This window comes from Sceloporus occidentalis, unplaced genomic scaffold (assembly GCF_023333645.1).
Source record: "Sceloporus occidentalis isolate IW3139 unplaced genomic scaffold, rSceOcc1.0.p SCAF_5, whole genome shotgun sequence".
NCBI classification, from domain to species: domain Eukaryota; kingdom Metazoa; phylum Chordata; class Lepidosauria; order Squamata; family Phrynosomatidae; genus Sceloporus; species Sceloporus occidentalis.
In genome coordinates this window covers 51,920,325-51,934,165 of record NW_028316985.1, presented here as the reverse complement: position 1 = coordinate 51,934,165, position 13,841 = coordinate 51,920,325, and the positions used below count along the sequence as shown (strand labels likewise).

Here is a 13,841-nt window from a genome sequence, read left to right as displayed (position 1 = left end):
GATATCAAGCAAGTGGGTCGCTGGAGATCCAAGGCCTTTGCTGGCTATGTTCGCCCACATTTGGATCAATGTGGCGAACATTAAATCGCTCTTGGCAGGGTTGGCGGCAGGCCTCCGTGTAGGCCTTTTGTGGCGGCAGCATAGGCCAGGATCTGAACGTTGGTGGTACCAGGGCTATGGAGTTCTGGTTTGGGAGTCACAAGGTACCCGGGGGCGATGAGCGAAGGCGTCTGGCCATTGCGGGGGCCAGAACGCAGGTGCGCCTCCCGGTGACTAGGGGCTTTGTGAATTGGGGAACGCAAGGCATGGTTTGCGCTCAAGCGGTGTTCCTTAGCCCCTAGGTCATCCCAAGCACCGGGTAGGGACCCGGCTTTGGATAATCAAACAACAGGGTGGTTGTTTGATTGCACAGATCCTGACCTTATGCTTTGTGCCAACCCTACCAATGGTTTAATAAAGTTGTGGCCTTTCTCCCATATCGGTGTTATGTGGTTATTTTGACAAGCACATACAAGGCAAAATGCAGTCGCCCCGATCGCGGGGCAGACTGCTTTGCCGCTGCAGCGCGGCAAAACTACAAGCCCCAGAGTGCTCTGGGGCTTGCCTCGGCTCCTGATTGGTTGGTGGGGCCGGAAGGGGCGGCCCTTCCGGCCCGGGTACGCTCTAGGAGCCGGGCTTGTTGGTGCGGGGCTTCCGGTCCTCCAAGGCTGCCCATTGGTGGGCTCGGCCTTGGGGGCGGGGCCCCGCAAAGGACGCAGAGGGGAGGGGCCGAGCAGTATATATTGCTGCTCGGAGGCCTCTCCTCCTCAGTCGGCGCTTGGCTCCGAGGAGAGCGGAGCCAAGCTTGGAAGGGAGCTAGCCTCGAGCTTCTCCCGCCCACCCACCGCTGTTTCAGGTGGTTTTTTGTCACAACTGTTCGGCAGCATAGGCCAGGATCTGAACGTTGGTGGTACCAGGGCTATGGAGTTCTGGTTTGGGAGTCACAAGGTACCCGGGGGCGATGAGCGAAGGCGTCTGGCCATTGCGGGGGCCAGAACGCAGGTGCGCCTCCCGGTGACTAGGGGCTTTGTGAATTGGGGAACGCAAGGCATGGTTTGCGCTCAAGCGGTGTTCCTTAGCCCCTAGGTCATCCCAAGCACCGGGTAGGGACCCGGCTTTGGATAATCAAACAACAGGGTGGTTGTTTGATTGCACAGATCCTGACCTTATGCTTTGTGCCAACCCTACCAATGGTTTAATAAAGTTGTGGCCTTTCTCCCATATCGGTGTTATGTGGTTATTTTGACAAGCACATACAAGGCAATGTATTTTTCAGAGGTGAAAGACATTATATATGCTTTCCTCATCTATGCATTTTGCCTTTCACATGCTTTGTTTTGTGACTAGTTAATAGAAGACTAATATGGGCTTAATTTTCCATTCTTTTTGCTGAAGCAAATATCTTTTTAAAAATCACATTGGCAAAGGGGAAATGGGGTTAATTATAGGAAATATACAAAGACATAGCCATGAAATAATCTTGCAACACCTTTGAGAGTAGTTGAAAGACAGAAGTTGGTAGCATGCTACAGATCTAGTCTCACAGGTGCTGCAAGATCCCTTTACATAAGAAATATGCATTCACCTTAATTTCTAGTTTGACTCTGACTTAATTAGAAAACCGTGCAAACCTGAGTCTGTACCTTCAGCCTATACCCAGTAGAGGAATACATACACAATTTTCCTTTGAAACAGTTCAGATGGGAAAACCACATCACTTAGGTTTCCTTTTAAATACAAATGTTCTAAAAGGAATTTCTTTCATTTTGATCATTCCACACTTTGCAAAGCTACTGCCTTTCTGAAAAAGATTATAATAGTTACTTTGACCTCGAAGTGCTTTCCCAGACATTTGAGTACATGTTTTTCTCCTGCTCCTTCCTCCTTGCAGCGAAGGTTAAATTCCTTGAGCAACTTTAATCCCCATTATATAAAATGAGAACAGGAAGTGACAATAGTCTAAGCCATTTTAAATTAAACTGTGCTTGTTACATGATCTCCTACCAGAGAGGTATTTTGTCATTGCAAATCTCATAAAACAGAATATAAATTTTAAGGAATATTTATTTTGTCCCTCTAAAACATTAATTCTTATTGTGAAGCACTTTAGAGATCCATCGTTTTCAACCCGAGGATTTTGACACACTGTATTAACTGGGATGAGAAGCTGAATTTTTCCTCATTTTCACCCACAACACAGTATTAACATCTTGTGGGGTGGGGAAGCATGGTTACTCTGATACATTTTGATTCTTTTCTTGCTGTTCCAAAAGGAATCAGAGCTCATAGAACTACGGGAAACCATTGAAATGTTGAAAGCCCAGAACTCCGCTGCACAAGCTGCTATTCAAGGAGCTTTAAATGGCCCTGACCACACTCATAAAGGTAAAAGGTTTTGTTTGTTTTGTTTTCCAACAGATTTGTGCCTCAAGAGATTTTGTTTTAATTATTCATGGTGGCTTGGGCCTTTCTTTAGGGCAGGATATGTCTGGCACTTCCCATCTTCATATGTGATATTTCCTACACAATTTGTGAAGGACACAAGGGTCTGCAAGAGGAAGGAGAAGACACCAAAGCATTGTTCAGCAAACATGAACTCTTATTTCATTCCTTGAAGGAAATTTAGGATCCACGTCACTTTATCCAAGATCAGTGATAATATATAGTAGAGCACCAATTTGCACGTTGCACTGATATCATTCCCAATTATAAAATGAACTGAGGGTTGGGGTTGATCTGTTCCAAAGAAGCCTGCCCAGCTTCCAGTATTTCAGCAGAATGGAAAATTGCACAGATTTTTTTAAAACCCCAGACCAACAAGGTTCATTAAAAGAAAAGATATTTCCATGTGAATCTTTTTTCTCTTTGTATTATAGATCTGCGAATAAGGCGGCAACATTCCTCAGAAAGTGTTTCCAGCATCAATAGTGGCACCAGCCATTCAAGCATGGGCAGTGGTAATGATGCTGACTCCAAGAAAAAGAAGAAGAAAAACTGGGTAAGTGTTTTGTAAGATCTAAAAGTATTGTTTTACTGTCCTTCTGTATGTCCCTCCCCTATTTCATAAAAAACAACACAGTCTATATAAACCACAAACTTAGTGCCATTTTGTATATGTTGCTGTTCTGGATAGAGCGATGTAGATTCATATGCATTTGTGAGGTACTAATATTGGTAAACCAAATATATTTTGATCAATGTAAAATCATTTGTAAATTTCAACATTTTCTGGGTCCCCCCCCCCCTTCAGTCTATATGATGAGGCAACTGCCCAGAATACTTTACTATATAGTATAGGAAATCTGATGGAAATGTTTTTAAAATAGATAACTATCAGGCCTTTGAATTAAGAAGATTGTATCCTTATCACAAAGACTTTAGATTTTGCTGAAATAATGGAATAATTTACTTTGGTTGTTTAAAATATGTTTATTACACAGGTAATATTTTTAAAATACTGATTCCAACTTCATTCCCATGATTTGTAATTGCACACTCTTTCATGTTTCTGCAAGGTGAACTCTAGAGGAAGTGAGGTGAATATAAACCCCTGGAAAATTTGGCATGCATCTCAAAGAACTCTATCTTGGCATGATTGCTATTCATTTTGGCAGTAGGCTTTTGTACCCTTCTAAAACAGATTATTCTTTATGTCTCCTTAGTTTTTTTTCCTCTATTCATTTTGCCTACAACTTTGAAATCTAGAAAGGGGGAGTGTCGCCAAAATCCATTTCTTTCTTATTAGAAAACCAGAAAGAATATAAATTACTATAAACCAATCAGTGTTTGCACTCCCATTCTTGAACTGATATTTGTAGAAAAGTACTACAACATTTAGTAGAAGAGTAATTTGGGTGACCAAAACAACCATTTTGGAAGGGGGTGGGGGAAAACACACTTTTTTCCTTTGGTATGTGTAGTGTGTGTATTCATCAAAAGCATTTGACAACTCAGAGATAACTGCATCAGACTCATTGCAAACGTAACTTTTGCCATCTCTGTTTCTGAAATAAATGGCTCTTTGGCTATTCTGTCCCTTTCAATAATGGATAAAAGCTTCTACAGCAAAAAGAAAATGAAAAAAAGAAAAAAAGGCAATGCTTGTACATTTGAACTTGCTTCTTTAAAACTGAACTGCAGTAAATACCTCCTTTTCCCCATCCTTTCAGCTTCTTGTCAGCACAAAGACAAGAACATATTGCAGCTTTGATCTATGCTACTGAGAAGTCATAGGTTCAAATTTTGAAAGGAAAAACAATTCTACACAAATGATGCACATAAGCATATTGATTGGAATGTACTATCTTTTAAAAAAACAACATTAATTTTAAACAATGTGGCTATTTAAGACCAGTCACCTTAAAAGGAATGCCTGAGAAATGGGCTTCCACAGGAGGTGTAGGGTTTTAAATGAGCATCTGTTTAGCTGTACTACTTGATCCCACACCTTTTCCATAGCGCTGTGCTCAGTTGATTTTAAAGAGCGCTCTTTCATTCATGTTCCTAAAGATACTGTGTTGCATATGTTAATACCCTGCTTATCTATACTGACCTTAGGCAGTGGCTAGATTGGCATCTGCAAACTAACTTTTCAACAAAAGCAAAACATAAAGTGAACCAAACCATCATAAATCATCCAAATAAATATAGTCTCTTTTCTTTCTTTTTTTCCTAGCTAAGAAGTTCATTCAAACAGGCCTTTGGGAAGAAGAAGTCTTCAAAGCCTCCTTCCTCTCATTCTGACATAGAAGAAGTTACAGATTCATCTCTTCCTTCCTCACCCAAATTACCCCACAGTTCTGGAGAGTGTGGATCAATAAAGCCGTCCCAATCAACATCTGCGTATGTTTCCACTTTCTGCACAAGAATTTCTTAGATAATATTGTTTCTGATAAACTTAGTAGTTAAATGAACAATCCTTGGTTTAGTGATTGGCAAAACTGTCACTATCTCAGAAGTTTAATCTTTTGTGCTTCTGTTTCTTTGTGAATTCAGTCTTCTTATTCACTATTTAGAAATTGATCTGACTGTCTGGCTGTTCCTCAGCTTCATACACTTGCTTCTATAGCTTTTTTTTTTAATGGATCTAGCATTCTTTTCTTTCTCTTTTTTTAGAGGGGGATGCACATAGCATTAGGTTTGTGACTGTCCCCTATCTTTCTTTTGTCTTGCTCCCAAAGCCTTTCAGGCATTCTTCCACTGTCCAGAAGCAATAGTTTTTTAGTGATGTGAAGGCAACTGAATGCATCATGGCATATACTTTCATAATCCCATCAGATACACAAAGTAAAACATGTATGTATAAGCATTTGTATATACGTATGCACAATATACACATGGCCATACATACCTACACACCCATGTATGAATATAAGTAGAAAAAGAATGAAGATATATGTATGCACAAAATACGTGTTAAAATGTGCCCCATTATTCTACAGAAAATAAGTGTAAACAAGATCTGGCCAACAGAGTAGGAAATGTGGAAGAAAAAAAATGTTTTATGGCCAGAACAGATCACCTCTGAAAGCCAGCTTCCCAGTGGCTCGAGGGCATGGCATTTAGATGTCACATGCCCCCAAGACATCTTGAAGTTGTCTGGCTGCCCAGATGTGGGTGGCTTCATGATGCTCCGGTGGCATGACATGTACACACCACATGCCTCTGGAGCATCTTGAAGCTGCCATGGGGCCATGGCAGAATGGGAAAAGCTGGCTTTTTGCCAGCTGAAAAGGTAGCTGATCTTTGCTGCTCCTTTTTTGGCTGGCTTCAAAATGGACTGGGGCCATGGCATGTTTGCCATGGCCCCAATCCATCTTTGGAAGGGGCAGTTTCAAGCCACTCCTTCTGCCCATCTGTTTTCCCTCATGATAATAATGTGTGTGTATCTTCAAGTTGCCTGTCAACTTATGACTGCATGAATTTGATAGGCAAGGAATTTCTTAGGCAAGTGATGCCTTTGTCAGTGCCTTCTTCTTAAATATAGCCTACAGCACTTGGTACTCATTGGTGATTTTCGAACCAAGCACTAACCAGGGCTGATTCAACTTAGCTTCCAACATCAAACAGGAAGTGGTGCCTTTAGTGTTATTTAGGCTAATTTAGTGAGTAGATGCTGCAAAAACACCTAAGGCAAGAAAGAGGTCCTTTTGGTAGTGAGGCAGCCATTTTTCTCTCAAGTTTTATTTCTGTATCCATCTCATTGGACATGGGTAACTCCAATTAGTATACGGTTTTTACCATTAATGCATCTAAATTTGCTGTCCAGGGCATTTGCCATTTGGAGTGCACTGTGTGGTTTTTCTTGTGAAGGAATAATAATAATTGTTGTTGTCCTGTAATGGCACTTCACATAATAAATAAGATGGAACACCCCCCCCCCCCCAGGTATACAGTTTATTTAAAAATAAAAATGGGAAGGAAGGAGTAATACAACCATTTTAATACAACTATAAGGCAAGCTACCAAAATACAAATATAAATGTTAATGCAATACAGTACAGAACAAGCTAATTGCATTTATATTCCTTTAAGTGTATGTTTTCTAAGGAAAACATTATAGAATGCATTGATGTTTTAAAATAGATTACAGTACATATGTTACTTCCTAGTCCTTTGCTTAAGTACTCTAAAATGTGCATTGAGGACACCTACAATTTTTGATTAACTTTTTTTTTGTCATGTCAGAAAAAACTTCCTGTACATTTACAACTATTCTCTCAGGGTGCATCTACACTGTAGAAATAATGCGGACTGACATCACTTTTAAGTGCGGCAGCTCCATCCTATGGGATCCAGTATTACAAGGTCTTTAGCCTTCTCTGCCAAAGCATGCTGGTGCCTCACATCACAGGATTCTGTAGGATGGAGCGATGGCAGTTAAAGTGGTTTCAAACTGCACTATTTCTATAGTGTAGATGCAACTCTAGATATAATATCCTAACTTAGCTTTTTCTTGTAAGATACTGATTCGAGTGTGTAGAAGTCAAAAGAGAGAGAGCACTCAAACACATGAGGGAGCATTCAAACATTGATTTTGCAATTCTACTCACTTTCGTGAGGATTATGCATTCAGACATTTATCTGCAATCTGGTTTTGTGGCAATGATTTCTGCTTGGTGATGATTGGTGTAACTGAAAATCTAAGATCTGTCATATTTTTATTGTTTAGTTTATCATTCATTCTCCACCAAAACATCGTCTTTTGTTTCATTCTATTGCATTGTGGGGATTTTTTGTTCCTGTTTCCAACCTGACTCTCATTTTCTAAACCATTTCCTTTCCTTTCTTTCACTTGCATCTGTCTGTCTAATGCATGTATATGCAGGTCATCTTTAATCTGGGCTCCAAAGAAAAGACAAAACGGTCACGTGATCTACAAGCATAGATCCCGGTAAACTGGCATGTGGGGTTCGGATTATATCTCCCAAGAACTAGACTGAAGTTGTCAGTTATCTTCCCGCAAGCCAAAGCCTTTGTAGTCACTCCGTTTTTTAGGTGGTGGGGCAGGGAGAATACTAGCAGATTTAGGTTTACGTTACACTACCAGCTGTAGAGTGACATGCAATATATAGTTTTTGATGTTTTAATATGAGAGCAATGTGTATTGATATTGTTCTGGAGTAACACAGCAATTTAAAAAGACATTTTTCTGTATGTTTCAAGAGTAACCCAATTCCTTTCGCTTCCTTTTATTTTTAACAATAGTTACTTCTTATCTGGTTTTAGAAAAAGAGCTTCATGTGCAAGTGCTTACTGCTATCTTATGACATACAGAGAAATTTCCCATTTTGTACATGAAGCATTTTCCAACCAGTAGAAGAAAGCAAGGAAATTTCATTGTATCAGGGCTGCTGGGTTATGGTCTTTGCAGTCAAGAATATGGAAGTAAGGCAGGGTGTAAAAATAGAACCAGGCTACTATTTTACATTCTCATGTGTCTGCTATTAGAAAAGCATACAGTGGGCCCTCCACATTTGTAGGGGTTAGCGTGCAGGACCTCCGTAAAAGTGGGAAAATGCAAATTAAAAAAAAAAATAACCTCAAAAAACACCTCTCTAGTAATCTCTAGGTTCTCCAGTGCAACTCTGTGGTCAATTTTAGTCCATGGAAATTGACCATACAATCACACTGGAGGAATTAAATATGCCTAGAGAAGTGTTCTCTCTAAGAATCTCTAGGTCCTCCAGTGTGATACTGAGGTCAGCTGCTAGCAAAAGCTAACAACAGAGTCACGCTGGAGGACCTGGAGATTCTTAAAGTTAACATATTAATTGAATCTGTGAGTAATCACATCTGCAGAAGTCAAAGCCACAAATGTAGAGGGTCAAGTGTATATTGAAAAGCATCATCTGTTACCCCCAATATGATTGTGCAAGGAAATGTGATGCTGCAGTTAAGCATGTAGCTAGGTGGAAACCTACATGGTGAACTGGCTATAATGTGAAGAGAATCTCAGCAACAGTAACGGATATCAATTATGCTGATTCTAGTTTCCACAGTGTGGACTCATTGTCATATGGAATCATTCTTAAGTGATCCCCTAGCTATTGTAATGTGTGAAGCAACTCTACTGATGAATTTAAACATTCACCTTTATCACTCATTGAATCCAACATGAAGTAATAATTTTCATGTTTAATTGAGTATCAAATAACACAATTATGTCATTTTCTAAAACCAGACTTCACTTTAACCAGTGATATCAAAACTTCAGTAAACTAGAAATAATAATGCATAGGCAAATCAGTCATGTATTCTTACGTTGCATTATACAGGGGACATTGGCAGAGCTAAACTGTTCTTTTCACCCCCGGTACTTTATTTTTAATCATTGTTGTTGGGAAATTGTTGACTTTTAACACAACTGTGTTGTAAACCAACAGCTGTTTTGTAAAATACAGTAGTTCTCCACTTTGAGTGAAAAATAAATAAATAAGCATGCAGAATAATTATGCTGGTAAATTGAAAATGAGAGTTAAATAGGAAAAATTATACAATTAAGGCTTATCTAGATTTTCCCCTTTTTATGTTTTTAAATGGAGCTCATTCAAGTTGTATTGATGAAATTTGCCCTTCTGCTCCTAGGAGTCCCAGCAGCAACTCCTTTCTATTCCTTGACACAGAACAATGGCACACTACCATTTAGAGAGAACATTCCTTTAATCTTCTGCCTCTTTACTTTCTCTTTTCTTTTTTTAGGATCTGTGAATGCACAGAGGCAGAAGCTGAAATAATTCTACAGCTGAAAAATGAGCTCAGGGAGAAAGAGCTCAAGTTAACAGATATCCGTCTTGAGGCCCTCAGTTCAGCACACCATCTTGACCAGATTCGAGAAGCCATGAACCGCATGCAGGTCAGATCAGTGGAACAACTGACTAGGGCATTTTTCACAAATGCCATTTATTTTAAACCAGTAGACTGCAATAATTCTAGGCTGAACAGAAAAAAAGAAATTGGATCAGTGAAAATAATTTAGCTGAGACTGGGGGAAATAATGTAACAAGAAACAGAATTAGGTTCTTAATTTTTTGTCTCTTTGTGAAAAGTGCTATTTTACTTGTCACAGTCATTGGCAATGATCCCCTATAATTGTCAGCTCCTTTGCAAAATGTTACTAAGGAACAATCTACTTAGAAAGGAGGCTGGGGCTTTAGAAGACTGTTAACTTTTTCCAGGCATCATAATATTTGAAGGTCTTCATGGCCTCTTAATCCTTGACTTTATAGTCTACTATTTCGAGGTTTGTGCTTTTTCTCTGTTATATTCCAAGCTAGTATACCAACTAGATTTGTGAGTGAATATTTTCTGAGATTGATAAACTGAGTTAGTTGTAGGGACCTCCATCAGGAACTGGATAGGGATAATGTATTCCTGTTGATCTTCAACTTCTCAGCAGCTTTCAATACCATAGAAATTTTCTCGACCAACTTTTTGGGATTGCACTTGAAAGCTCCATTATGTAATGACTTCTGTTTTTCCTGGAGGGATAAGTTTAGAAAGTGATGCAGGGGGATTCCTCTTTCATGCCATAACTGTTGGACTGTAGCATCCCTCATTCTTGTATACTATGCTATTTAATATTTACATGAAACTACTAAGAGAGTTTGTTCTGAACTGTGGAATTTTGTACAACCAATATACTAATGACAGCCAACTCTTTCCCACCTAAACCAGTCTTTGGTGCCTTTAATGGACTAGATGAGCCAAACAAATTGAAACTTAATCCATACAAGATGGAGATGTTCATTTTCAGTCAAAAGGTAGTCAGGTCAATGTTGTTCAAACTGTGCTGGATGTTGTTACAGACTCCCTGAACAGCTAGGTACAATCAGCCCTCCGTATCCACGAAGTCTTTATCCACAGATTCAATCATCCACGGTTTGAAAATATTCCAAAAAGATATAAATTTCAAAAAGCCAACTTTGATTTTGCTATTGTATATAAGTGACATCATTTTACTATACCACTGTATTTAGTGGGACTTGAACATTCATGTTGTTATAATAAGTGATTATCCATTGGGTGGTGGGTCCTGGAACCAAACCCCAGCAGATACCAGGGACCGACTGTATTACAGGATTCAACCCTGAACCTGGATTGCTCTGTTTCAGTGGTGACTCGGAATGAATTTGCACACTTGAAGCTAGTGCATTAGGCATCCTCACAATGTCTACTTAGTTGTTATTAGTATGCAATGTTAATTACATATTAAGGAATAGATTACAGGCATCCCTCCTGATTTGTGGGGATCCATTCTGGACCCACCCACCCCGTGAATCCAGAAAAACACAAATATTCAACTTGCTATTGGTTGTAATGGCTGCACGTTCCTATGGATGCGCCTCATGCACATGCACCATTTTACCTCTCCCTGCTTGCCATCCACAAAGGACCAAGACCACATACTTCATGTCCATGAATTGGGATGGTTGAGTGTATATATAATATACCCTTTAAAAAAAAAACTTTACATTTATGTTGGAAGCTGCATTGAGCCCTAACGTTAATGGAAAAATAAGATATTAAATTAATAAATGAATAAAGGATAAATTACCAAGTTATGATTGTGTCAGTATCTATTCCAGTTGGAACTTTCAACTGGATTTAGGCAGATGAAGTCAACATAGTCATGGCTCACTTGCCCCATTTTATTGAGTCCACTCAGAGCACATCTAAGACAGGATCCGACCTTATGTTTGCTAACAAAGTAGTTTTATGGGTGGGGGTGAAGCCCCCAAAAGCCATTGGTAGGGGTTGTGTGTTTTTGGCAACTTTCAGAGGCACCATGGTGATCCATTGCTTGGCAGTTCTACCTCTCCCTGTTTAATTAGTTTCATGCTTAATTGATTTTTTAATCTTTCTAAGCTGTTATTTTCAGTTTCTTGTTCTTCTACATGATGAAAATGTGAATGCAAAATCTTTTAATCACCTCAACATTAGTACATTACAAATCTGAGATTAAAACATAGTTTTAGGTTCATAGCACACATTGTTTGGCCTTCATGAAGCAACCAGCACTTTCTAGCACTACATATATTTCCAAGCCATTAGTATCAATTAGGTAATCATTCAACACGACATAAAATCTAATTAGGAATAAGAGTTTCCTTGGAGTATTACATCTTTGTTATTGATCATACAGGGTCTCCATCATGGACAGGTGTTGGTTGCATGTTTACCATATCTTACAGTGTTAGTAGGGGACACCTATGTCGGGGAGAGACAATGATATATGGACTACACAGGAATAAATATGAATGAAATGTTTGGCCTCTTTGACTTGCAAATTAGATTCAGCCTAATGTACACTAATTTGAGGTTCCAGCATCTACTGTGTATACTCATGTATATGTCTAGAAATTTTTGTCAAAAAACCTAAGTTAGGTTGACTTATCCATGGGTCAATGTACAGTAAATACTGTACTTTGACTCTTATAAAAAAGGAACCATCCCATGCTGAAAGGCAAGAGTGTAATCTATGATGGAACCATTGACTCCCTTCTGCTTTATCTTCCATCCAGCCTTTAGTGTGAGTGCAAACAATTATGCATGCTGAAATTTTGCAATTTCTTTGGCATTGTTTTCCTTTATTTCTTCCTTTAGATCCTTTGTTACAGGCCCCTAAGTTTTAACCTTGACTTATCCATAATTCATATCAAGATTCATAATTTTGGTCCCAAAACCTGCCCTTGACTTATACATGAGGCTGACTTACAGTCAAGTATATACAGTATTTTTATCTAGATTATTGTTCACAGCATCAAAGGGGCAACATTTACAACAATGTACTGAGTAAATAAAAATTGTGTCACATAAAAGTTTCAGCTGATGTGCTACTGAAAATTCTAGTCCCTCACCTTACAACAGCTATGAAAATGCTCTAGGTAACGAATTATGAATATCCATAATTCATTTGCTAATATTGAATTCTTTCTATATCACCAACACCATCCCACTGTTAAATATTGATGTTTGTACTTTAAATACTAGAATGAAATTGAGATATTGAAAGCTGAGAATGATCGCTTAAAGGCAGAGACTGCAAATACTAGCAAGCCAACCCGGCCAAGTTCAGAGTCTTCAAGCAGCACATCTTCATCTTCGTCACGGCAATCTTTAGGGCTCTCTTTGAATAACTTGAACATCACTGATTCAGTTACATCAGGTAAATAAAAATTATTTTCTCTCCCCCCCCCCCCCCCAGATTTTATTGCCTTGCCATGTTTATTACCCTGTCACATTTATTGCCTTCTCATTTTAAATGTTGTTCATTGTGCAAATGAGATACTCATTTTTTTCAAAATTGGGAGTAAATAGGGATATTGGTAGTAAAGCATTATCTGCATTATCAGAATGATAGAGAGACAAATCAAAGTAAAACATGTAAATAAAATTCTTTATTATTTATTTGAGTTGTTGTAGCTCACCTTGCTCAGGTGAGCAATCTGACATAAAAACACCTAGTTAAAAATCACAAATTTCAAATACATAGCTAAGGCCCGGTACACATGGGCCAAAAGCATTGTGCCATCACCGATACTAGGGTTCTGGAGCATGCAGCATCTGCACGCTCCAGAACCCTAGCGTGTGATGGCAGCAGCACAGTACCCCTCCATTCCTGAGTGCTCCAAATCGAATCAAAAGTGCATGCTCATTTGCAAATGCATGCTCATTTGTGGCTTTTTAAAAGTTGGTTCTTCCTAAAAGACAAGGTAAAAGACCTGGATTCAAAAGTAATGGGTTAAGTTGTTTTTTTTGTGAGCTCCCCTTCCCCCCCCCCCCCGCTATAAATATGAACAACCTGGAAATAATCCAGTTTCCACACCGAGTTATTTCATAGAGTGAATGAGCCCTTTGCGTGTGGTTGGTTAAACTGAAGCAAAAATGCTGATTTGTCTCTTAGGAGTTTTTCGCACAGCTAAAAAATGCAACTTACCTTGCCCAGTTTGAATCCTCTTCCGGGATGCAGCTGGATATTATCACTTGCCTTTTGCTGCCGATGCCACTTCCCACCTAACACCCACCTAAAACCCAACTACAATCTGAGCTCAGCTGGCCGATTTGCAAAGCCGGGAGGATTCAAACAAGGCAAGGTAAGTTGCATTTTTTAGCTGTGCAAACAATTCCTTAATATATGAATCTTCTTAGATATGTAATGAAAGGGAAGGTGTCTTCCAGTTTGTGTATATATTCCCATTAACTTGACTAATACACTAGAACTCCTTTGTCTGAAGAACATCCACACTGCCTGATTTCACATTTGACACCAAAAGAGCAGAGGTCATGCATCCAAAATATAT

The 13,841-nt window shown here is 39.2% G+C and overlaps 1 protein-coding gene across 9 annotated transcripts in view; it reads left to right on the top strand.

The window, feature by feature from the left end:
* NAV3 (neuron navigator 3) overlaps nt 1-13,841 on the top strand; it is a 445,847-nt gene that overhangs the window by 407,444 nt on the left and 24,562 nt on the right. For 5 of the 9 annotated variants that reach the window (XM_089524052.1, XM_089524051.1, XM_089524050.1 and 2 more), the window contains 7 exons: nt 2,313-2,424; nt 2,916-3,037; nt 3,555-3,575; nt 4,715-4,881; nt 7,367-7,432; nt 9,241-9,394; nt 12,532-12,706. In XM_089524052.1, coding sequence (XP_089380178.1) covers nt 2,313-2,424; nt 2,916-3,037; nt 3,555-3,575; nt 4,715-4,881; nt 7,367-7,432; nt 9,241-9,394; nt 12,532-12,706 — 817 coding nt within the window. The remainder of the gene's footprint in view (nt 1-2,312; nt 2,425-2,915; nt 3,038-3,554; nt 3,576-4,714; nt 4,882-7,366; nt 7,433-9,240; nt 9,395-12,531; nt 12,707-13,841) is intronic. The other 4 variants (XM_089524056.1, XM_089524055.1, XM_089524057.1 and 1 more) reach the window with 2 other exon arrangements.